At 33.7% G+C, this 27,071-nt stretch overlaps 1 protein-coding gene across 3 annotated transcripts in view; it reads right to left on the bottom strand.

The window, feature by feature from the left end:
* The window catches only part of LOC143255330 (hemicentin-2-like), a 147,134-nt gene extending 121,697 nt beyond the window's left edge, over positions 1 to 25,437 (bottom strand). For all 3 annotated transcript variants that reach the window (XM_076510811.1, XM_076510812.1, XM_076510813.1), the window contains exon 1: positions 24,967 to 25,437. In XM_076510811.1, coding sequence (XP_076366926.1) covers positions 24,967 to 25,048 — 82 coding nt within the window. In that variant the 5' untranslated portion in view covers positions 25,049 to 25,437. The remainder of the gene's footprint in view (positions 1 to 24,966) is intronic.
* Between the last annotated feature and the right edge of the window lie 1,634 nt (positions 25,438 to 27,071).

The raw sequence follows: 27,071 nt of genomic DNA, 5'->3' as shown, positions 1-27,071 counted from the left end.
TGTGTTTACAAAGGTCTTGCTCGAGGCATTGTGTGTTTTACAATGGCATTTCTAAACTTCTGTAAGACTGCTACAGATTTCATCTTACGTTTATGGTTTTTATTTACATGTGTTTCTAATCAAGGATAGTGTTTCTAACATACTACTGAAACGTTTTTACTGTACATAATGTTTTCAAAACTATTGAACGAGAAAACCAGTTGTGTTTTAATAATTACAAGCACTGATTATAGTTCTTTCTTTTACATTTAATCATATTTCTTTTTTACATTTCTTGACGTTCCTCACTTCTACTTGTTCTAAAAAGGATGTTTATTTATCATATTTGGCTTTATAAGTTGCTGATTTACATTACAACATACAATACTTCTTTCGGTTTGTATATGAAAGTCATTTTGTAAAACTAAATATAATAAATTAATAACTTACTTTTTGGCCAGTCACTTTACTATTATAGAAAATATTTAAAATTGATACCCTAACCGTACACTTGGAGTACTATACTATTAAAAATCCTAAAACTTCGTACTTTTACTTCTATCCTCAACAAGCACTGATATTAAACTCTGTCTGATTTTAAAGCCAATGTTTGTTAGGAAATACAAAGATCGTCACGTAACTACACACACTAAAAATGTGGGCTCTTACGAAATATTACTCACGCATAGCAGCTGGTGACAAGATAGAAAGTTTTCACATTCTGTCGCCAAAGACTAAAATCTTGTAACACTTTCCTTTCTACAAACCGTAAATTTCATTTATGTATCTTTTTAAAATTTCTCTTTATTTATATTTTAAACTCATTAGTTTCCAAATGCATTTTTCACAAATAAACATAATCATGAAACGGCCTTTAGTTTGAAATCAAGTTATTATTTGAATTATGTTTTACTTATGTGAATTTTAAAATTGTTATAATATATTTCACTTTATACAAAGATTATAAGCTACAAATCAGCATTCTTATGCAAAACTCACATTTCGTCATTACAGGTTATCATGTAAGTAAAATGAACAAGTATCATGTATACTTAATAAACTTCAACTAATTTTTACCTAAACATCTTAGTTAAATTCACATAACTATTTATACATTCCAACTTAGTATATAAACGATAGTGAACAATTCTTATATTTCAATCGAACTGAAAACAAAAATCGGGTAAAAAATTTAGTTAACTAGGGTAATTTTTCCAAGTGAAAAGTCCACTTAATTCTGCTTTTAATATTTATACAAACATGTCGAATATAGAAGAGTTTACTTTATAATATATTGAATATAATGTTACATGAATATCGTTCCTTGAAAAGTGTTGCAGCTTAATTCACTTGCTGTAAATGATCTATGACGACATTGAACTGTCTAGAAGGGAATTCACCAAGTATAAAGTATATAAGCGTCAAACATGGCTCCACGATTTGTTTTAGAAAAATACTCTAATTTATTAGTGTACAAAGTTCATTTGTAAAATGCTATTAATCCTCTGTAGTTTTTTTTCAAATAAATAGCAAGAGATTCAATTGATTAATTAACAGAATTGGCAGAATTGGTTTTCTTAATACAAGTATAAAATATATAAAAATGAAATTTGTAATTTCAAAAAAAAATGTATAAAATTTCACAAACTCAAAATCTCAATCCAATAAAAATTAACTCTAAAATTTTTATTTAAAATTCATGTTTCATTAGCTTAGCTTTCCTTATGAAACTACAATATGTTAATAGATCTTTTAGTTTTCTTTCTAATGTAAATATAACATTAACTATTCTTTTTACGTGGGACACCAAGTTCTATTCACAATATAAAAATAAAAGATTTTGAAGCATAAAATAACAATATTTTTTTCAGATACAAAAACTATATACTAAATACATTATAATATTATAATAGTATTTTCATGGAATGATTAATAAGTTCCTTACCATTTGTATTTAATCAAAATATTTTATTTTCAAGATAACTTATTATGGATGTATTTATAAGATTTATACTCAACAAAACCACGCAATCTTTACATGACGAGCGATGAAACTAACTAATTTTGTATATTTCATGTTGTATCATTTCATTAACGTATGATATCTCACTAAATGAACATGAGGTTTATTATAGTTAGTTTATAAAGCATTTCTTTGACCAGCAACATTATTTTCTCTCCTATAGTGAAATAATAAGTTTATCAAAATATTTATCTCAAATACTATTTTTATTAAACTTGCTACTTTTAAGAAAGCAAATTAAATTTTGGTATTAGTTTTGTCCAAGAACAATATCAACATAACATAAAAAGTATAGTTATAAGTTTAACGTTATTTAATCCTTAAATAAGTGACTTCGTTATACACCATTCACTAACGGTGGGGTGTATTTTGCTTAATATCAAGTTATTTTATAAGTTCCCTCTCATAACACTCAGCCTGAGAACTTACCACAACAGTTAGGTGACATTAAATAGAACAATAATACTTAACGGGAATAATTAGAAAATTGAGAGGTAACTTTATTGAATTTTCTTTTTGCGCAACTCAGATGTTATTAGACATCCTGTAACCAATAATGCCATAGGCTCAAATCCAGTCTGGTCTTTGAAAACCAAGCTGGAAAAAAAAAACGAACGTTTCTAGGGTTATTTTTTACTTAAGCAATACACAAAAAAGTTACAGTTCCCAGTGGCACAGCAGAATGTCTGCGAACTTCCACCGCTAGAAACAGATTTTCGATATCCGTGGTGGGCAAAGCATATATAGCCCATTGTGCGGCTTTGTGCTTAATTCCAATCAATAAAGAAACTTATAACAATAATATACAGCCTCTTAAAGGGTAGTTAAATACATCTAGTTAAAACATAAATTTCTCTCTGTAATTAGCAAAGTTTCATATTTCATTCCAAGGAGCAGACAAAGCAAAATACTCCAATTTTCACAAAATTAAAGAATAAACGTTTGAATTTTGTGTTCATAATAACTGTCTTTTTCTTGCGACGAAACATAAAGAAAACTTTTCGTTGCTTCGAATTTTCGTAAAACTTACACATTTATTTAACTTCTAAATTCAATTTACAATTTAACTCAGTTCCAGGCTATTTGAAATTATAGTATGTAAAACATGTACATACTAGCGTAAATTACTCTAACGCACTATATTGAAAATAACTGTGATAAGAAGAAAAGGAAAGTATCCCACATACCTAAATCTTCACATAAAATATATATTTTTTAAATATTTTTCTAAATTATTTCAAAATCATAGAAAAAACAGTTTTGTAACCCTTTTTTTTCTTTACGCATAATGTTTGTAAAATATATTCAAGATAAAAAATGTTTCCTCTCATGTTGTTTTAGTATACATTTTGGTAAAATATGCCAATGATTTTCATATATTTTGTTAAATTATATATTATCGCTTAACGACCACGAAATTAAATTGTTTTTTAATAAGCCGATTGTCCAAAGCAGCATACGAAATGCTATTACAAACCTATTTCATTAGTTTTCAGCCGAATAAATACTTTTCAAGATTATGAGAGAAAGATATTATAATCTAAATAACATAATGAGTTATGTTTGGTTAATAATTACTATAATAAGATGAATCTATTTTTAAAAAAGCAAAAAAATCATCTAATTGAGCAAATTTTTTATCTTTTCATATGTTACCGTGGAGGCCCGCCATGGCCAGGTGGGTTAAGGCACTCGACTCGTAATCTGAGGGTCGCGGGTTCGAATCCGGTTGCACCAAACATGCTCGCCCTTTCAGCCGTGGGAACATTATAATGTGACAGTCAATCCTACTATTCGTTGATAAAAGAGTAGCCCAAGATTTGGCGGTGGGTAGTGATGACTAGCTGTCTTCCCTCTAGTCTTACACTGCTAAATTAGGGACGACTAGAGCAGAGAGCCCTCGAGTAGCTTTGCCCGAAATTCAAAACAAACAAACAAGCTACCGTAGAAAATGGAGCTGCAGCATAAACACACTATATTTATCTAAGAATGAAATAAAAATTTGCATACTCATGACAATAATGTTTTAAGATAAAAACCGATTATATTTCTCCAAGTAGGCCCGGCATGGCCAAGCGCGTCAGGCGTGCGACTCGTAATCCGAGGGTCGCGGGTTCGCGCCCGCGTCGCGCTAAACATGCTCGCCCTCCCAGCCGTGGGGGCGTATAATATGACGGTCAATCCCACTATTCGTTGGTAAAAGAGTAGCCCAAGAGTTGGCGGTGGGTGGTGATGACTAGCTGCCTTCCCTCTAGTCTTACACTGCTAAATTAGGAACGGCTAGTACAGATAGCCCTCGAGTAGCTTTGTGCGAAATTCCAAAACAAACAAACAAACAAACAAAATTCTCCAAGTATATCTACCGTGCTTGTAAAAAAGTGAAAATAAAAATTCATTTAGCAATTATAATATCTTTTATTGCAAAACGACATTATATTTCTGACATTATGTTTTTTGTGCAAAAACTTGCTTTGTGGAAACTTTTTACAATAACTTTAATTTGTCCTCACTAGGGGTGGTCTGTTGTTTAAAATAATTATAATCACGACATTTTTATCATTGTTGTAGTAGTAATTTTTGATACAGATAAACTTCACTAATACAAAGGTTACAGATACGACTTTGTTAATTATGTTACACGTTCACAAACAGCCCTTCTCAAGAGGCCAAGAAGCTCCATAACATAAGGAAAGGAAGCACGAACGCCTATAAACACAACTCGAACATGTTTTGTACAAAAGTAAACGCTATTGTTTCCTTTTCACACAATCGTCCCTTTCTCTTGCAATCTAACTTCTCCAACAGTGCATTACCACCAATGTACTTCTGTATGATAAGAAACGAAATTGTAAGAACACGATGATAAACTAAACTCCCCCGTATGAATGCCACACCATGAACAAGAGCTAACTCTGCATCGGATGCCAAAATAAATATCACTTCACACTCTTCTGGACAAAGTTCTATCAGAGGAAATAAATATCTCCCAGTTGTTGCTCAGATACCGACTGTAACACGTTACCATGTCCACCAGTAGTTGTATCCATAACTGTACTACGCTTCATGATGTCAGTAATTTCGTTACCTTTTTGTGACCATACTTGTAGAGGACGATACATTACAAAATTCACCCTCTTCTCCAAAACAAAGTTTGGAAATTAAGATGGGCAGAAAAGCTTTGAGAAAAACAAACGAACAACAACACTACTCATAATGCCAAAAGACTCTGAGACTGCAGATAAATTCCATCATTTTGAAACTCAGATTAATTGATATATGTAAATGAAAGTCTTACCCATTCTGTATTTACCTTAATTTAAATATATCATTTAAGGATAACTTGATGTTATACTTCCTGATAAACACTTCCAGTTTATTTTTACAAGGCATATTTACCAAGAAATTATAGTATTATACTAAAAATCTTTTTGGTGGAAGCTCTTTAGATGTGCTCCTTAATCATGATTATATTTTAAACGTAAATCTCAACGCACTAGAGTAAAGTGAGCCGTACATTGAAAAATAGAGACATGTTTGATAATTAGCATTTCCCACAGTTTAGATGAAAATAGCGAATGGTGTTACAATATTATAAAAAAATACAGAAATTGACTAGATGTTGGAAGATGATTGGCAAAATCAAATATGAGCCTTTTTTGTGAAAAACCTGAGGAAGGGGAATTTTAACCCTTTCCCGCTTATGCGTCAGTGTGTATCCTTAAAAAACAAGGAAATGCAATGAGAAAATTTAGCCAATTATTATGAATTTCATGCACGAATCATACCAAGCGTCGGGCGCGTGCATACCCGATTCGATTTTATTACTCATCACCATCCTTATTGAGCCATCCTCAAATCTAATTTAATTATTATATGCTTATAGTTATCGGCGTGATAGATGGACAAACATAATTCTGACATCTTAGCGTTATTTCTGAAACCGCAGAAGTCTTCAAGGTCACCAAGATTTGGTTTCTTTTGAACTTCGCGCAAAGCTGCTCAAAAGCTATCTGTGCTAGACGTCTCTAATTTAGCAGTGTAAGACAAGAGGGAAGGCAGCAATTCATCACCACTCACCGCCAAATCTTGGGCTACTCTTTTACAAACGAATAATGGGATTGACCATGACATTATCACGCCCCCACGGCTGAAAGGACGAGCATGTTGGTGTGACGGGGGATTGCTAAAGATAAAATAGAATTAAAAAATAAAACGAAGATTTGCAATATAGAGTGAGAATGTGGTAGTATTCAAACTGATCCAACTAAAATTAATTTAAAACCAAACTACAAAAATACAACTGTTATGTAAGAAATAATAAAATAGGAAATTCTTATAGCAGAAAATGTAAAAACAACGCAATACAGAATTCTATGGGAAAAAAAAACAACATCGATAACTTCAGCTTGGTCTCGTAATATTACTGACTTAAATATAAGAAAATGACTAAAAATATTAATATAATAAAATCAACGAGAATGAAGTATTAAACAGAAATGAATGCATTGATATTTAACATGCTGTAATATACAGGTTGACTCAGGGATTTTGTAAGTACAAATGCAATGTAATATATCATGACAGAGGAAAAAAATGTATGAATAAATGTGTTTTGCAGATAACTCCTGACAACGTTGAGTGGAAGCCCTGATGGTTTTAATAACGTTTTTAAAACTGTATAAGTGTGAAAATATTTAATATATCTTAGAGAACACACAGTGTGCCATTTACTCATATTTATCCAAAGATTTTTTGGGGTTTGTTTTGTTTTGAATTTCGCGCAAAGCTACGCGAGGGCTATCTGCGCTAGCCGTCCCTAATTTAGCAGTGTAAGACTAGAGGGAAGGCAGCTAGTCATCACCGCCCACCGCCAACTCTTGGCCTATTTTTTTGCCAGTGAGTCATATTATAATGCTCTCAATGCTGATGAGGGGGCATGTTTAGCCTGACGGGGTTTCGAACGTGCGACTCTCAGAGTAGAATGGCTTAACCACTTGGCCATGCTGAGCCCTTTACTCTACTCTTGAAGTGGTAGACTAGAGTGAATGTAACGATACACTTGGCCAACCTTGAGATAGTTTCAATGAGGAATAGTGGAAATGACAGTCACACTATAATGTCATTAGCTGACAGAGCGAGTATATTTTATAACAAAGTTCGATTCCGGGACCTACTGGTTACGAATCAAGCACCCTAATCACCACATAAATTGAAAAGTGATTCAGTTGCGTGTCTAAATTGAGGTTGTGTGAAACAATTGTTTGTTGTTTTCTAACGTTGAATCAGTAAAAAAAAAAAAAAACCGAAAATACAGTGAAAAATCTAAGCTTTTTAGTTTATCAAATAATAATATATATAGGTCTAGAATATACATTTGAGACCGTAATGCACTTTGTTTTTACTAATAGCCAAGCGTGGCTAAATGACTGATTTGCCAGATTATTGTTTGGCAGATTCTTGGTTTGAGTGGGATATGTTGGTGAATACACTCCCTTGTTAGCAATACTGGACGTGTTGTAACTATGATAGTCAATACTCCTAATAAGTTCATAGTAACGCATCGGCTAGATCTTGGGGGCATGGATGTCCCACCGGGCTGCTTAACCTACTTAACAAATGCGATACTTATTTCAGGTTAAACAAAGGTTTGTTTTTGTTGCCCTAATAAAGCCAAAGAAACAATATATGTTGTGTTATTGGCTTCTACATCTAATGCCAGTGTCGCAAAAATGAGACAGTCGACTTAATTCTGCAAACGATTAATTGAATATGTCATAAAAACAAAACATTACAGATTATAGGTAATTCAATAATGTATTATTTTAACATATCTTTCACATAGAATTTTATAATGTTAGAGAAACACATAGGTTCAAGAAGTCTTGATATAAATGAAATTAAAGCGCTTAGATTATGGGGTTTTACTTCATTTCGTTCATATAGAATTGTTATACACTTAAGTTTAGCCAGTCTTCAAATAAATAAATAATTTTAAGCTATGTTCTGCTACTGAAGAGTTTTATCAGAGAATTTTTCAGTCCTTTAAAGTACAAATACGGTTTTTGTAACAGAAACAAACTCTTTTGTTGCTTTCAGCAGGTAAATTAGTGTCAAAGATCGCGTGTTTCAAAATTATGTTTATCATTTTACGTGGGTTCGAATCCCGGTCGCACCAAACATGCTCGCCCTTTCAGCCGTGAGGGCGTTATAATGTGACGGTCAATCCTACTATTCGTTGATAAAAGAGTAGACCAATAGTTGGCGGTGGGCGGTAATGACTAGCTGCCTTCCCTCTAGTCTTACACTACTAAATTAAAAACGGCTAGCACAGATAGCTCTCGAGTAGGTTTGCGCGAAATTCAAAACAAACAAACAGACATTATTTCGCGAACACGATAAAGTTTTCTTTTATTTATTTTTAATTTAATAAAATGTACAGTAATTATAGCATATTTTAAAATACATATTCATTCATGGAAAGGTGAGTGAACCAGTACACATTGATATTATAATGATTAAACATCAATGAATTGAACTATATATATTTGAGTGAGAGTGCCGGATACTCGCGCAAAGTTACATAAGGGCTGTTTGCGCTAGAGGAGAAGCAGCTATTCAACAGAACATCGCCAACTATTGAGCTACTGTGATCGAACAGTATGATTTATCCGTTACTTACGGTCACAAACTGCGGAACGAGATTTTGCAGCCATGAGAGGCAAAATATAAGCCCTCGAATTCATGGGTCTGTGAAAAGAAGTCTGTTGATTTTCAGCCTGGTTCGACATCCAATACGGCTGCTAAGTGGGCATATTTGGATCTCACCGTTACCGTGATAAGTCTAAAACTCCTCGATCAATCTTCGAGAAAGTTGGTACAGATAATTGGTAACCCTATGTAAAGAGGTCTATTGATTTAAAACCCAGTCCGAAATCAGAAATAACGTCAGGTGACTATTTTAATCGTTTTGTCACTGAAAAAAAAAAACTAGAGTGCCTCCCTCAACCAATCACCGTGACAGGTAATAAAGATAATCGGTTTATCGGTGGGAAGAATATATAAGGTATATGAATATTATTGGATTTCTTACTTATGGGAACACTGGACATCTTTTGTTACTTAATTCTCACAAAGAATCATTGTTAAAAGGCAAACAATCTGAAATACAATTTGTTAAGGTGAACTTGGATTTAGGTAGTCAGATGTAAAATAACTTGCATGTTTGATGAACTGGAAGCCGCCTCGAAATATGGCTGCCAATAACAATTTCGTTGTAGATCTCAAATGTCAACCACATATTTTCAGACAATTCCAATATATGGCTAATTAAAAAATATAGTGTCATTTAGACATCTCTGCTTTTAGCCAGATCTAAATTTTGGGGGTCTGCTTCATGGACTATAACACATAAATAAAAAACAAAGTTTAATATAAGCAAAAACAAATTTCAAGAAATTACTTCACACGAAATATTCCAAATTATCAGTGTTGTAAGTTTTACTCTTAACTTCCTTTTAGTCAAAAGTGAATTAACATTCTTCTCAGTTTCATATATAAAAAAACAACAAAACCTTACAAACAGGTTAACTGAAAACAACTTCTTAACACAGAATAAGGGAATCATTATCTTCGAATTAAATTAAATATGTAGTACGAAAGCTAAAAAACGTGAACGAAATCTAATTTACGAAAACGTAAAAATTGTAGCTAATATATTCGTACTGAAATACGTTTATAACAACGACGAATACTTTTTTACTGATGCTCGCAATGAAATTATATTGAAAATGTATAAAAGAAAAAAAATATTTATTATGGAGCTCCTTTAACATCATGTTATTGATTTTTTTTTTTTTGCACACGAAAGATAAATAACCAAAATAATTTTAAATGCGGTGTTAAAAAAACAAGACCATAAGAATCAGCCCACCATTGGTATCTGGAAAACTAGTGTGAAAACATAGCAGTTACGTTGTTTATCAGCAAAGCGGATTGCAGCTTTAAGAAACAGCCAAAGTTTAATTACATATGAGTAACCAATTATACATTTTGATATAATTCTTTCACAATTTGTTATATAACAAGAAGTGACCAAAGTAAAAAGCAGTTACCCCCTGGGACAGTGGTAAGTCTTTAGATTTATAATGCTAAAATTAAGGGTTCGATTCCTTTCAGTGGACTCAGCATATAGCCTGATGTGGGTTTGCTGTAAGAAACACATAAGCAATATAGAGATTATTATCAATGATGCTTTATATATAAAGTGGGTTTTTATTATTATCACATAGTTTCATCTTAGCTTTACTTTAAAAGTAATTTTTTATCACTTATTTTTGCATTTGAGTTGGACAAGTATGAGAAGGATATGATTTATGTATATGTTTTCATAAATTAAAATACTTTGACAGAATTTGCTTATTCAATTCTTAGAGTTCTTCTATTTAGAAAAAAAAGTAACGGGTAGTATCTTTGGATTACTGATAAAGGTAGAAAGTAAAATACTTCAAACTAACCAAACATTTCTAATATCCCTGTTCTCCTGACAACTTTTTCAGGTATTCAATTAATTATTATTATTGTTATTTGAAATTTAAGACACTAACCGTGGGTGTTAATTTATATGTTTTACATTCAAATTGAAACAAGTTAAATTAAACAGTGATTGGAAAAAATACAATAAAATAATTTTGTTAGATAGATAATTACAACCAGGGGTTTGTTTAACGAAAATGTAAAGTATATCAATGAATATTTTAAGGTCAGTTTAGAAAAAGATTCATGTCTGACAAAATTTTCGTATAATTACACCACTTTGCTTTTTCTCTAATCATATTAAATACCAAGAAACGAATTATTTTTTACCTTTATTACATTTATTAAGATGATGTTCTGCTACAAAATTGTACTTGATGTAACTAACAATATAAACAAGGAAAAGTAAATGTTTCAAATAATGTTCAATAGATACATATATATATCACGTAAAATCACTGATACTTAATTATACAACTCAATAGCACACTACTAAATGCGCGTAATTTTACTATGAATGTTATGTTATTACATTTTAATTTTAATATGGACCAGGCGAGATTTTAATGGTTAGTATGTCCAAAATGTAAACAGAGATGCTTGTGGTTCGTATACCCTTTGCCCTATAAACTCACTCCACACCTTGGGATTGTCGATGTATTATACAAATGATGGTTAAGTTCTACTATGCAATTAGAAAAGAGTAGCCTCAGAGCTGAAGGTGGACACAATTGACTAGCTGTCTTTTCTCTAGTTTATTAGTTCAAGATTACGTACACTATGTGCACAAAGGTTTTCATAACTCTGTGCAAGAAAGTTAAACAAATAAATACTTTTCCGATAAAAAAAATTATTACTAAATTTTGAGGTCTAAATATAAAATATTTGAATTAGGTCTACTTTTACATATTGTTAAAATTTGGAATTTTAAGATACCTAATATGTATATTTAATTATTTTGTGATAGCAATTAACTTAACTTATATGCGATAATTGTAATTTTCAAAATGAAAGTTAGATTTAGCTCTGCTTTCATATATAATTGTACTTATATAAACTAGAGACTCCAGGTCTCCCTCAAAGAGAGGAACATATGATGCCCGAAACTGACTGTCTTTGTGCAACCGGGTATGTCAGCTACTATTATATACAAATTATTCTTAAGCATCAAATGTGTATATAACAGTTTAACCTTTTCCTCTTAAATTTTGTTCATTCCATTAGGGAATTAAGACAAACTCACTGTAGCTTGTTTTTTGTTTGTTTTTGAATTTCGCGAAAAGCTACACGACGGTAATCTGCAATAGGCGTCCCTAATTCAGCAGTGTAAGATTAGAGGGAAGTCAGCTAGTCATCACCACCCACCGTCAACTCATGGGCTACTCTTTCACTAACGAATAGTTGGATTGACCGTCACATTATAACGCCCCCACGGCTGAAAGGGAGAGCATGTTTGATGGAACGGTTATTTGAAGCATGTTTAAAAATTGGACAAAAGTTTTGTTGTTTTTTAAAAGCTTTGCATATTGACCAGTTAATACTGGAATATAATGCAGTATGTTTTATTTTGATTTCTGAAATGATTCATCCACTATATTTAGTTGAAATCTTCTTGCAACATCTATATGTACAAAAGAAAAATCCCATCAACTCCTATTACACCAGTCTCCACCAAACTTGACATGGTGACTTCTGCGGTTTCAGAAATAAAGCTAAGATGTCAGAATTATGTTTGTCCATCTATCACACCGATAACTTTAAACATATAATAATTAAAATAGATTTGAGGATGGCTCAATAAAGGTGGTGATGAGTAATAAAATCGAATCGGGTATGCACGCGCCCGACGCTTGGTATGATTCGTGCATGAAATTCATAATAATTGGCTAAATTTTCTCATTGCATTTCCTTGTTTTTCAAGGATACACACTAACGCATAAGCGGGAAAGGGATAAAATTCCCCTTCCTCAGGTTTTTCACAAAAAAGGCGCATATTTGATTTTGCCAATCATCTTCCAACTTCTAGCCAATTTCTGTATTTTTTTATAATATTGTAACACCATTCGCTATTTTCATCTAAACTGTGGGAAATGCTAATTATCAAACATGTCTCTATTTTTCAATGTACGGCTCACTTTACTCTAGTGCGTTGAGATTTACGTTTAAAATATAATCATAATTAAGGAGCACATCTAAAGAGCTTCCACCAAAAAGATTTTTAGTATAATACTATAATTTCTTGGTAAATATGCCTTGTAAAAATAAACTGGAAGTGTTTATCAGGAAGTATAACATCAAGTTATCCTTAAATGATATATTTAAATTAAGGTAAATACAGAATGGGTAAGACTTTCATTTACATATATCAATTAATCTGAGTTTCAAAATGATGGAATTTATCTGCAGTCTCAGAGTAGTTTGGCATTGTGAGTAGTGTTGTTGTTCGTTTGTTTTTCTCAAAGCTTTTCTGCCCATCTTAATTTCCAAACTTTGTTTTGGAGAAGAGGGTGAATTTTGTAATGTATCGTCCTCTACAAGTATGGTCACAAAAAGGTAACGAAATTACTGACATCATGAAGCGTAGTACAGTTATGGATACAACTACTGGTGGACATGGTAACGTGTTACAGACGGTATCTGAGCAACAACTGGGAGATATTTATTTCCTCTGATAGAACTTTGTCCAGAAGAGTGTGAAGTGATATTTATTTTGGCATCCGATGCAGAGTTAGCTCTTGTTCATGGTGTGGCATTCATACGGGGGAGTTTAGTTTATCATCGTGTTCTTACAATTTTGTTTCTTGTCATACAGAAGTACATTGGTGGTAATGCACTGTTAGAGAAGTTAGATTGCAAGAGAAAGGGACTATTGTGTGAAAAGGAAACAATAGCGTTTACTTTTGTACAAAACATGTTCGAGTTGTGTTTATAGGCTTTCGTGCTTCCTTTCCTTATGTTATGGAGCTCCTTGGCCTCTTGAGAAGGGCTGTTTGTGCACGTGTAACATAATTAACAAAGTCGTATCTGTAACCTTTGTATTCGTGAAGTTCATCTATATCAAGAATTACTACTACCGCAATGATAAAAATGTCGTGATTATAATCATTCTAAACAACAGACCACCCCTGGTGAGGAAACATGGATAATTTAACAGCTGTTTTACAATAAAAAGCAATGATTGGACCATAAACCATATATCAATACTCTTGTTCAGTACATGGCAGACTGTCCATTCTGTAGCTTTGGGCTTAATTACAAACAAACTAGTAACGATTAATTATTTTCAAGCAAGTCTACTGTAGTTGCGAATGAGATGGATTATGTGTATGAGAACCTGTCTGCTGAGGAACATTTAGTAGAGTGAGACAGTCTAAATGGTGTTCCTAAACAGAGTGACGAGTTTCTGGTATTACCTAAGAGGGTTGAGGATGACCTACAACTTGTCAACTGTTCCAAACTTCCTGCTACTATTTCGTAAAGATATGATATATGACTTGCAACTTTTTCACAAACATCTGATTTACGATGGCTTTGCAACTATCCCACAAGTATTTGATTTGCGTATGGACAAGAACGTTTTAGTAAACACGCAGTTGTATCTGCAATCTACGAGGTCTGATGTTGTTGTTGTTGTTGTTGTTGTTGTTTGACTGTGTGGGTATTTGGGTATTGATGTTGTTAAATACCCAGGAGGGTCAGGTACATTTGACCTCTTCCTCCTACGAGGTCTGTTAAAAAAATACGCGGACTGTTTGAATTGCGCGGCTCTAGTTAGTTCCAGGGGAATCCGCTTGGTGTCGCTAGGTTCACACAGATCAGCTGATTACGACGCCATTTCCTGATTGCAGATATCTTCATTTGTGTATTATTTACGCGGTTTTAAGTGAAGTGCGATTTTTTTCTTTTGGCGGATTTCAGAATGAATGACCTGAAGGAACAACGACTTGCTGTGAAATTTTGTGTTAAACTTGGAAAATCTGCGACTAAAACTTTTGCTATGCTTAACACGGCTTACGGTGATGTTGCTATGAAACGTACGGCATGTTTCAAGTGGCATGAACGTTTTAAGGATGATCGACAGTCCATTGAAGATGATGAGCGTCCTGGACGTCCTTCCACGTCAACTGACGACCCACACGTCGACAAAATCAACACCCTGGTGGGAGCAAATCGACGTCTGACTGTCAGGGAGCTTGCTGAAGAGTGTGGGATATCAGTTGGATCTTGTTACGAGATTTTGACCGAAAAATTGAAGATGCACCGTGTTGCTGCGAAATTCAGCCCTCAGAACTCGTGAGTTTTTGGCCAAACACTCAATCACTGTCCTTCCCCACCCCCCTACTCACCTGACCTTGCTCCTTGCGATTTTTTCTTGTTCCCCAAACTCAAAAGACCCTTGAAAGGAAGAAGATTTGAGACGATTCCCGAGATTAAGGCAAATGCGACGAAGGAGCTGGAGGACATTACAAAAGAAGCGTACCAGGACTGTTTCAACAAGTGAAAACACCGTTGGGATACGTGTCTGCGTTGGGGAGGAGAGTACTTTGAAGGGGTCCCAGACCTGTAACTTCTAAATAAAGTACATTTTGTTTTATGACATCAGTCAGCGTATTTTTTGAACAGCACTCGTATGTGTTAAACTAAGATTATCTGTATCGTGAATATCCATAATTGTGAGTTTATAGATGTAATGCACAAGTTCATGTGGCTTGGTTTTGTATGGACATATCTAAACCATAGGCAACCTCTCCTGACCAAACCATTGATGATTGATTGATTCTTCTAGAGCAAGTGGTACCTATGTGTGTATGGACATGAACGTTTCTATAAACACCCATTCGTACCAGAATGCGTGAGGCGATGGGGCAAAGTTTTGGAATTATAACAAAGTTTAATCTTTAATTTCATTAAATTTAAAACTTGGTGTCCTCACTTGTAATTGCTTGAGATGTTTAACTAAGTTACATACATTCTTTTTTATTATTCTCAGTGCCGATTTTCTGTAGTGTGTGTTCAGAAGATATTTTCTGTTGACGTTTGTTTCTATTTTGTCATGTCGTATGGCTCTGTTTCTGTATCTAATGTTGCTGGTAGTCAATAAATAGCTATTTTTGTTGACAAAGCTTTGTCTCAGTAAACTTCTTTATAGTTTTATGATAATAGTAGACGTATTATATCTGGTAAATGTATTACTTCTGATTATACTTTCATCTTATTTAATATCTATGAACTAAGCAATGTTGACGTCCGTTGGCAATTTTGTATCTACCCCGTGTAGATTTTGATACTATTCTTGATGGTGATTTTAACTATATATCTCAGTTTCTCTCGCCAAATATCTTTTTCGCGTTACCTAGTGATCTTTGTTATCTGGATTTTTCTCCATTGGTTGCAACTGTTTTCACTTTTAAACGATTTTGTTCTGTATTTGGTTTACTTCACATCAGTACGTTGCTGGTGAAATAAAGCAGTCCTGAATTGGTAAAATTCCTATTTATACTTCCTGAAACGTGATATTTCTGATTTTACTCTATTACTGTTCTCCCAAAATGATCGTGCTCTTCTACAAGTAGACTTTGACTTTCGTGTGGTTGTTTGTGACCGTGGTTATTCGCATTTCAGTGATGAATTTTATAGTTGATGAATTGAAATGCTATATTGAGTTTAGTTATTTGTAATATGGGGTGGGAGGAATTTGGTATTGAACATTGTAGTCAGCATGCTAAACTATGATTGTCTCAGAAGTTTGGTAGGTAACGGGAGAAGAAACGCTCTTTTCAGTTTATTTGTTTGTTTTAAATTTCGTGAAAAGCTACACGAACGTTACTTGTGCTAGCTGTCCCTAATTTGGTTGTAAAAAACTAGAGAAAAGGCAACTAGTCTTCATCACCCACTACTAATTCTCAGGCTACTCTTTTACCAAAGAATAGTGGGATTGACCATACATTATAACGCCCTCACAGGAGGAAAAGCAAGAATGTTTGGTAAGACGGTGATCCAAAACTGCGATTCTCTAATTGCGAGTCAACCATTCTAACCATATGGCCACACTGAACTGCTGTTCCTGGTCGTTTTCATTAGAATGGGCTATTGAATGGGAGTTACGACTCTCATTTAGGGTTGTATGATTTGCAAGTTCAAGTTGAGGGTATTGGTACTGAGGGAATAGTACTACGTTCTCGTATTCGTTAGATGGAAGGGAGCAAACGGTCGACTAAATATTTTTTACTTTCTGAACATCATCATCAATGTAAGCTAGAAATTATGAGTTTGTTTATTATAGACGTGGCGTTGACGCAAAGTCACTGTGAAACAGACTAGATTCTGCTTAAGTACGACTCAGAGTTATGTATCGAGATAAGGAGGGGAATGTTTTGTTTACAGTGTGTCATTTTTCATGTTAATAAGTTTCTTAATAATGATTATTAAAGTGTTTGTGATGTTTATATTACTGTGAGGAAGTTTTATCAGCCGTTTCAAGGATGGATGGTAAAATACAACCATGTTTGGATAATTTCACTTCTGAATTTTGTCGAATGATTTTATTGGTATTGGTGGTTTTATTCAATTACTTAATAAAATATTTCGTTATTGGTATATATTGTAAATTGTGCGAAAAACAATTATCATAACCCCTATTCTTAAAGGTGGCCATAGACGTTTGGTTTCTAATAGTCGTTATTCCATTGTTGAATGTGAAGTAGACGTTTTTTGCAAGAGTCTTGGAGAGGTACATTTCTAAGGATATAGAGTCTCTTATTTCAATATATTAAGCTGCATGTATTGTTGGTCGGATGTAGAAGTACCGACTTTATTAAAGTTGTTGTTGGACTTATTGAAGGTACAAGTTAAGGGAGGGGTGTTACAAAAGTTAGACCAAATGAAAGCTTTTGATGGAACTGAACGTCGATATTTATTTGTTTTGTACAACGAATTTGCTTTCGCCCTCAGTTTTTACGTTGGTAACTCATGTGTTATAATGATGTTTCATTGCAGTGAAATATAATGTCGTTGTTTTCTACGGATTTTTTTCCCAATCGCCAAAGGTGTTCATAAAAGCTATTCTTTGTCACACTTTTATATGTAATTTATACTGAACCTTTACATGGTATATTTATTTTTTCTAAATCTCTTTTCCTACACAAGTCTTATTTATCAACATGTTGATGGCACGAATTTAAATCTTGAATATAATGGCTTCTTTATCTTGTGTTCGATAAATTTCTGAGGTTTATGCTAAGGCTTCTAGTAGCCGGTTTAGCTATGAAAACAGCTGTGGCCTGCAGATAGGAAGTTGGGTTGGTAGGCAAAAGCTGTTCATGAACGTTTTTAGGATAGGTTATGATAGACTCTGTATCTTTGATGTAGTTTTTCATAGAGGTCCTGAGGTGATGACTCATTCTAATTAGTCAGTATTGTGGGCTAATATCACATGTATTCTCACTTGTCTCTGCAAGGTAAATCCTTGGTTATTAATTTATCTTGTAGCAACTTTGATTTGGAATCCAGTTCAAGTGCGATTGTTGTTAGATAAGTGGCGTGAGAGTTTTCGTAGAAATATCTTGACATTTATTTAGCATGTGACTATTCATAAACGTCGATATGAGATCTTAATAACAAACCATTTCTCGAAAATGGGCTTTAATTTAATAAAATATAAATTATTATTTATTAAATTGTGTGTTTTTCTTATAGCAAAGCCACATCATCATGCTATTTGCTGAGCCAACCAATGGGCATCGAACCCCTGATTTTAACATTTTAAATTTGTAGACTTATTGCTGTACTATAGGGGGCTAAGTTAAGGAATTTGCGTCTTCTTAAGTGAGCTCTTCGCTTAAAATTATTACAGAAATGTGTTAACCAGGATTTTCAGGAGATTTCGGTTCATTAATATATTATTTTCTAGGTATGTATGCGAGTCTGAGATAGTGTAAAATTTTCATTCAAATTATTGTCTTAAAATCCTTTTCTTCAGCAAAGTCTTCAGAGCTGGATTCTTTTTACTAGTATGTTTGTACAAGATCCTACTTTTGATTCGAGGGATTTTTTAGTCATTATTTGTTTCATAATCCATTATTGGTTGAAAATCGTGGAAGTTCGCTTCATTTTTAGGAGTTTGTAGACTCTGGGACTGTACTGGCTCGAAATGTATTGTATGAGGTGGTTCCGCGGTTTTTATGGAAGGAGTACACTGTTAATTTGTTCAAAGATATCAATTAAACATCTGCATTCTGTAATTCCTAACAATTGGAGAACTCTTTTCTCTTTCAGTTCCCGATGTCTAACGCTTTTCCAAGTGTTTCTTTGCATTTTTATAACCCTTCTGGAGACGGTTGTTTTCATTTTGAGGGGTTGTCTATGAATTCCTTCTTTTTCATATTACAAGTCTGTATGCAACCTTCGGGAGTATACCATATTTCGAGTTCTGGAATATTACCTACTCAGTGGAATAAATGTGTGTTTTTTATAGCAAACCCACATTGGGCTATCTGCTGAGTCTACCGAGAGGAATGGAACAAACATTGGATGTGCTGTTTTAATCCCTTTATTAGGTTTAGATTATGTGCGTATTGCAGCTACAACAGACGTGAATTTGTTTCGTACGGGTTATTCTTTTTTGTCAGATGTCATTACAATGTATTATACATTTATCTTTCAGTATGATGGGGTTCAGCAACTACAGAATTTTGTTTGTCATTTAGTATCAAATATAGTGTACTTACAGATCGTGAGAAATGCCTGGGCTTTTTGGTGGGTTCTTTTAAAGACAAATCTTAGGTTTATGCTCAGTTGTGTCTCGTATTATTAGATTCTTAGCAAAAGGGTCTATTTTATGCACGGATGGTGTTTTTATAAAAAGATTAACTTATTTATTTATTGTGTTATTTTAAAGCGATTATTTAAAATGTATTTTTTATTTTTTAGATTTCCCAATAAAGTAATTGGATGAATTTTATTTTTTACATTGTAAACTTGTTAAGTTGATGAAGGGTACTTCTCACAGGTATGTCCTTGCGGCAAGTTTAGCTTATTGAGTTTTCAATGTGTGTGTGTGTGTAATTAGTTTCTTTCGAGTTGTTTGTTCATTATAAACAATTGTTTTATGTATCATATTTATTTGTTTCTTTTTTTATCATTACCGTTTTTATGTATATGCCCCCTCTATGAGAGTGGGTTGATAAAGAGAAAAGAAGGTGAAGCGCGTTGATATATTGGTGAGTGTTTAGAGTGTTTTCAGTTTCACTGATATTCCATTAACGATCGCGAGGTTTAAAATTGTTGAACTGTAGGAAATTACTTTGTTTCAAGAATCTGGGAGTATTTAGCCATTAAAATCTTTCATTCGCAATACAATGCAATGCTTTACTGTTCTGCTATTTTTAAAAGCGTACTTGTAATGAACGTCATACATTAACAAAAGGATTGTTTGTTTGTTTTGGAATTTTCTCACAAAGCTACTCGAGGGCTATCTGTGCTATCCGTCCCTAATTTAGCAGTGTAGGACTAGAGGGAAGGCAGCTAGTCATCACCACCCACCGCCAACTCTTGGGCTACTCTTTTACCAACGAATAGTGGGATTAACCGTAACATTATAACACCCCCACGGCTGGGAGGGCGAGCATGTTTGGGCGCGAACCCGCGACCCTCAGATTACAAAGTGCACGCCTTAACGCGCTAGGCCATGCCAGTCCAACAAAAGGAATAATTATTTGATTTAATTTAAGAGCACATGATGAACTGATGCTTCACTTTATTATACTGATCACTTGTCGATCAGTACTCATAAAAGTACTCATTATTTGATTTAATTTAAAGGCACTTTATTATATTGATCACTCTCTATTTTGAAACTGGTATTAACTGATCATTTCCCATGATGTAAAATTCAATACAAACGACTTTAAGCTCTCATTTGATTATTAATCTTTTAGAACAAAAGTAAGGTGTGTGATTAAATCTTAAAATGCCAAGAAAAGCCACATCATATGTCTCAAGTATATTTTAAAGGCTGCAACAAAAGCAGAAAGATAAAAAAATGAGCTGAAGCAAGAAGAAGTAAGACTTGAAGGTGAAAAGAGTTACAAAATCTGAAATACTTGTAGAAGAATCTAAATAATTAAGAAATAAAAGACTTGAAGGAATAAGGAAGGCAGCTGAAACAAGAAGTCTGATGGAAACTAAAGAAGAAAGAGATAGAAGAAGACAAGGATTACATTCGACATCTCATCACGATGATTTTCAGTGTGGTTTATCAAGAAGCTATAATTTTAATTGGGTGATTTTTTATTTTGAAAATCAAAGGTTTACATAAAAATTAAAATGTTGCGAAAATTGAATTTTTGAAATAAATGTTTCTAAAATATTTTTTTTAAATACTTATTTCAAGTAATTTGGACACCTGTGCAGGGAACGAGTAATTCAGCTTGTATTTAATTAATAATAATTCATTACTTATATATTCCTGTCCTTAATCACTATATTTTTAAAGCTCTGTAAGTATAAGTATAAAATGCAGACATTTTTTTGTGTTTTTATACAATTTCTTCAATTACGATTTTCAAATTGCATAAATATGAAACGTTGATTTTATTGATTTATTAAACCCTCGAATAGCTTTGCGCAAGATTAAACAACCAAAAAAAATTCTTAAAATAGGTCTATATTTAATGTGATTAAGAAAAACTTTTCCCTTAATATTAATTAGGTAAATAACTAGCTCAACCTTGGTAGGTACTATTTTGAAACCAGAACTTGAATTTGTACCTTAATACAAAATACATCATTTTCTTAAAATGTGTTCCGAAAATCCAGAAAATTTTGATTTAAAAGTATTGACTGAATTTTATTCTCTCTCCAGAATACTAACCATTTCCTTCTACAGTACAGGTTGCAGGACACACTTTCTGAGCCAAAAATAACTTAAGTTTGAAACGCTCAAAATAAACCCAATGAGAGTGCCAAACAGTATCAGTCCTCCAAGCGAGTGTTTTAAGGTAGCAGCTGGAAAGCAAAGCACTAAGCTGTCAAGAATAAGAGTGTGTTCTATAATTGCAGAATAATAGCAACTTAACTTTCATCGTCTCCCAAACCTAGAAGATAAATACAAGAAACCTAGGGATGAGAATGACTGAAATAATCGTATTTGAAACTATGTAGAGCATAAGAATGAACAAATATACCATTGTACTGTTTTAGGAAATGCGTAAACTTCACACTTCAGTGTAGAAAAATCTCAATAGGTGCTATATTAATAGCACGTAAACTGTATATATATATTTCTATAGCCACATGTTTTGAACATTTTTATTCTAAATTTATCTGTGCAGTATTGCCGTGTTTAACACAGTTACAACTTTTTTTTTTCTACTTTCAGTAGCAAAAGAAAAAAGCAGAGTAACAAAAGGCCTAGGAAGAAAACACCACGTGCTTGGAGATATTTCGATCAACAGAAAATATTCTTTTATATAATTCGCAAGACAGTTTTAACTCAAAATGTTCTTAGGGATTTCATTTGTCCTTCTTTGGCAAATGACTTTCCCTGTACCATTTAACTTTCAAAAAAAAATTTAAAATACTTCTGATGTTGTTTTGAATTAAGCACAAAGCTACACAATGGGCTATCTGTACGCTGCCCACCACGAGTATCGAAACCCGGTTTTTAGCGTTGTAAGTCCGCAGACATACCGCTGAGATACTGGGGGAAAAAATACGTCTCAAAATATACAACTTAAAAGTAGTTGAATAAAATTAATTTATGTTTTTTGGTTATCACCATATGCCCATTACTAACAAATGCTTTTGGTTTTTCTTTCAGAGATTGAGAAATACTGGATATATATATATATATATATATATCTGTGTGTATACGTACGAGTGTGTGTGAATAGAGCAACGGAGAAGCTTATAATACCTCACAGTGCGTAAACATACACAAGCTGCTTTAGGAGCGTTGGAGTATTAGAATTTCTTTTTCTCAGTTCTAATTACAATTTGTTACAGTGATTATGCCAAGACTGTTATATTGAAAAAACGAAAAGTGGTTAGAGAATGTGAAATTGACGTACATGTACGTATTGGTAGAAACAACAGTTACAAACTCTCTTTAAGTATTTATACGACTTACAAACGAATACTTTGAACTTACACTTTTTTTTTTCTGGATTCTTTTAGGATTCCATGTATTTTAAAATTTATTGGAACATGCATAATCATTTTGAGGCTAGTTCTCTTTTATGGATACTTTGGATTGTTCTTCACTTTTTCTTTGTTTATCCTTCACCTCACGTGATGAAAATAAATACTAATATTAAGTTTTGAAATTGCTGTTTGTGGAATATTATATTTCGTTCTGTATAACGTTTTGTTTCTAACAACGAGGCATGATCACGTACTTCAACCTTAAATATTGTACGCGATCATGTCTTACTGTCAGAAACGAAACGTTTTACAGAAATTACCCCCCCCTCGCTAGCACAGTGGTAAGTCTACGGACTTACACGCTAAAATCAGGGTTTAGATTCCCCCCGGTGGGCTCAGTAGATATCCCGATATGGCTTTGCTATAAGAAAACACACACACACAAACAGAAATTAATCTGACAAGAAGGTTTACGTGTTTCTACTTACGTAATTAAACTAAATAACGTTTGTTTAGTGTTCAAAACTTTCACATTCTTTGTCACGACTAATTTCAAGTAATCATAATGATGTTTCTAGATTTACATATTTAGTCTGAAAGTTATTTCTTTTTGGTAGATCAGTTCTATTATTTCGTAAGTAGAAAGATTATTTTTAATTACCCATGGCTCCGGTGCATTTGATTCTCGTGTAACATGTTCATGACATCAAATTTGCACCCTGAGAATGATGCTCTTCGTGACGTTAAACGGAGGTAAAACGAGAAAATCGTGACCTTATTGCATATGCACACTGAATAAAATTTTTGCGAAGTTGGGAAGTGCACATCGCGTAATAATGCTATTTTCCAGTATCACATAAACAAGAATTGCGCTATAGTATGATATCCCACAAAAAGCTGTTTCAAAACTTCATATTGTTCGTGAGTTAAATGGATACCTCTTAAAAATCAAATAATAAAAACTGATGCACAAACGTCATTTAACTTTCCTTCTTCCGGTAGGGCCAGGTGGTTAAAGCACTTGACTCGTAATCCGAGGGTGGAGGGTTTGGATCACTCTCCTACTAAACATGCTCACCCTTTCAGCCGTGGGAGCGTTATAATGTATCGATCAATCCCACTATTAGTTGGTAAAAGAGTAGCCCAAGAGATGGCGGTGGGCGGTGATGACTAGCTGCCTTCCCTCTAGTCTTGCTTTGCTAAATTAGGCGGTTAGCGCAGATAACCCTCGTGTAACTTTGCGAGAAATTCAAAACCAAACCTTAATGGATGTTTAAAGGTCAAAATTATAATTAACATGTTAGTTTTGTACGTATTAGGTTAAACGGAGTAGGTTCCAAACACGTGTCTGAAAAGAATTTTCAGAATACTTCCCTCATTAGAGACTGAAATTTAAGTTAGTTTTAATGACTATTCCATCATTTCAAAATTGAATTTCAATAAGAGTTTTAAATATGATTTATTCTTTACGTTTCTGTTACTTACTTGCTAGTTTATTGGTTTACCCTATCTTATGAATTTTTTCTTGTATCAAATGGCTCATGAATTCAAATAAGTATTATGTACTTTCATAAGAGAGAAAAAAGAAGTTAAAGTTTGAAGAAATGATATTTACATCAGTACAATAGTAGTACTTTCAAGTTTGTGTGTGTGTGTGTGTGTGTGTGTTTCTCTTATAGCAAACTCACATAAGGCTATCTGCTGAGCCCACCGAGGTGAATTAAACCCCTGATTTTAGCGTTGTAAATCCGTAGACTTACCGCTGTACTAGCGGGGGGCACGCTTTTAAGTGACGATATAGGATGTTTGATTTCTTAAGTTTTTATATAAAAGTAATGTCAGTTTGCTATTAGTTGAATCATTAATTGTTTATATTCGCATGCACTGTTTTTAAACGTATTATAAAATAAATGAAAATATATTTAACAACAAGTCAAGAAAAATAAACGACTACGTGTTTAGCATTATATTCATCCATCAGTATTAATTTGTTTAGGAAGAAAAAAGGTCATGTGTTAACCAGGAATCTACGAGAAAACATCTAAAAATAATCAGCTGTGTGAGGTACACCTGTTTTTGAGAAAGAAAAAATATACGTCTAAATATAAACAATAACAAAACAACTAAGATAAGTCCCGGTACCAATATCGCCTTACAATATAACTTCCGTCGTTAAATACCAGTGAATGTCGTTAAACGTTCACCCCTGATATTGATTATAGAGCAGAAATGGATGAAATATGTATACTTTTGTGTATTATATAAAATATTAATTCTGCATATAAACTTACCTGAAACACTACGCCGACCAAAACTAGTGGCTGCTGTGACGGTTATGATCCAAAAACAAAGAAAACCTCCGGAACTTGTCATAGTTTGTTCAAGACGTTACTTAGGGACCTTGTAATTTTACTTGAGAACACCTAAAGTTCAGTTGGCAAGATCGTTTAAGTCCTTAGTCCTTGTCCAGTATTATATTTGAATACTTCTGAATATTCATACACTTCATTCGCAGCTGTTAACCTAGCAGAAAATCTGATGTATGATCCAACTTACCTATCTTAATCTAGGAAACTAAAGTGTGCTGAGTAAACGTATTTAACATATCTGGCAAATGTTTTATCCAAGTTGTTAATGTTCACTACCAAGTAACACAATGACCGTTCTTTGCGTGTGTGCTAGTGGCCCATCGTTCGTAGTTTGTCTCTTTCAACCGCCTCAACTATTCCAGTCACGCTTTGCTTATTACATGAATTAGGATTGCATATCTTGACGATAGAGGTCTCTACTTTACCACTTAACAACGAAAATAGTAGGTTACTGGTAAGAAAGCTATTCACCATTAATTTTAGTTTAAATTACTAGCTAATATCTGAAAATATGAGCCATTTTTCCGCTCACTACATGGCGCATTCATATTCCATTTATTCTTAGGCTTGTAAACAATGTTCTTTTCCTTCCATAACTTCCTTAACTTCGACAGCTGTTTGAGTACCAGTAACATTATCCAATCATACAGCGAATCTGGTTTTAAATAGACTTTAACCCTTACATCGATGGGCCCCAATATACCTCACATACACACATCTGCATTTCAAAAGAATAATTAATTATATGTTTTGATAAAACAAACTGGATTATGCTACCTTCAACCATCTTTACCATAGCGTACAAAATTACTTCTAATTAATGAATGCGTATTAATGTTAAGTGTTAGAAAATTATACATTCCATGTAAGTCAGGCTTTTGTTTGTTTGAATTTCGCGTAAAGCTACACGAGGGCTACCTGCGCTAGCCGTCCTTAATTTAGCAGTGCAAGATTGGAGGGAAGGCAGCTAGTCATCACCACCCACTGCCTACTCTTGTGCTACTCTTTTACCAACAAATAGTGGGATTGACCGTCACATTATAACGCCCCCGCGCCACGGCTAAAAGGGCGAACATGTTTAGTGAGACCGGGATTCAAACCCGCGACCCTCAGATTACGAGCCGAATGCTTTAACCAACCTGGCCATGTCGGGCTGGTAAGTAAGGCTTTTTTGTTGGTGGTGTTCACGATGAGAATAATCTTTATTATTTTGAAATTGCTACATTTAAAAGATGTGAAATTCTGCTATGGAATGACTAAAAGCAAAAACCTTTTGAGAATTATAAGGACATTTTATTCTTTTTTTATTTTTCAGGACACTGGTTGTCTCTATGGCAATACTCTATACTTTCGACTTGGTGAGTCGGGTTCAAATTCATGCGACGTCACAAAATAATTCTCTCTATATATGAAGAATGAGTGCATTATGAAAGTAACAGTCAATCCCTTAGCGTGAAGAAGCAAAAACAACACTTGCTCTTTAGCTGTGAGCTCAAATGCCCTCTCATGATGATTCATAAGGGTGGTAAAAAACTAGCCAGACACTTCCAATATCCCCGTCTACTTCTATATCTACCCTAATGGGATCTGTACTCGAAGAAAATTGCTTAAGACACCTACTTGGAGTATATCAGTGCATGTACAAAATTTGATCCCTCTAACTTGTAAAAGAGGTACGAAAATGGTCAATATATGACCCATAGAATTCAGACAGGGATAAATGTACATAAAACTATGTAAGATTCTGGTGCAGCGATGATAGTTTTAAGCTCATAATGCCTTGGCGAATTTTTTGTGGATGCTTTGGCCCTCTTGGTACCCAATTGGCACAATGACAAGACACTTTTTTGCAAATCTCGAGCCACTTGACAAGTTTATTCCTGTTAGATCAATATGGTGGGAGGAGATGACGAAAAAACAAATAAACTATTCACAAGCTCAAACACACTGTAATTAATATAGGATGGCAGGTTGTTTGGTGCTGTTCACTGCCTTCCTTCCGTCTAGTCAAATTAATTAAAAAATTA

This window comes from Tachypleus tridentatus, chromosome 7 (assembly GCF_004210375.1).
Source record: "Tachypleus tridentatus isolate NWPU-2018 chromosome 7, ASM421037v1, whole genome shotgun sequence".
Classification (NCBI taxonomy): domain Eukaryota; kingdom Metazoa; phylum Arthropoda; class Merostomata; order Xiphosura; family Limulidae; genus Tachypleus; species Tachypleus tridentatus.
This window is presented reverse-complemented; position numbering and strand designations above follow the sequence as displayed.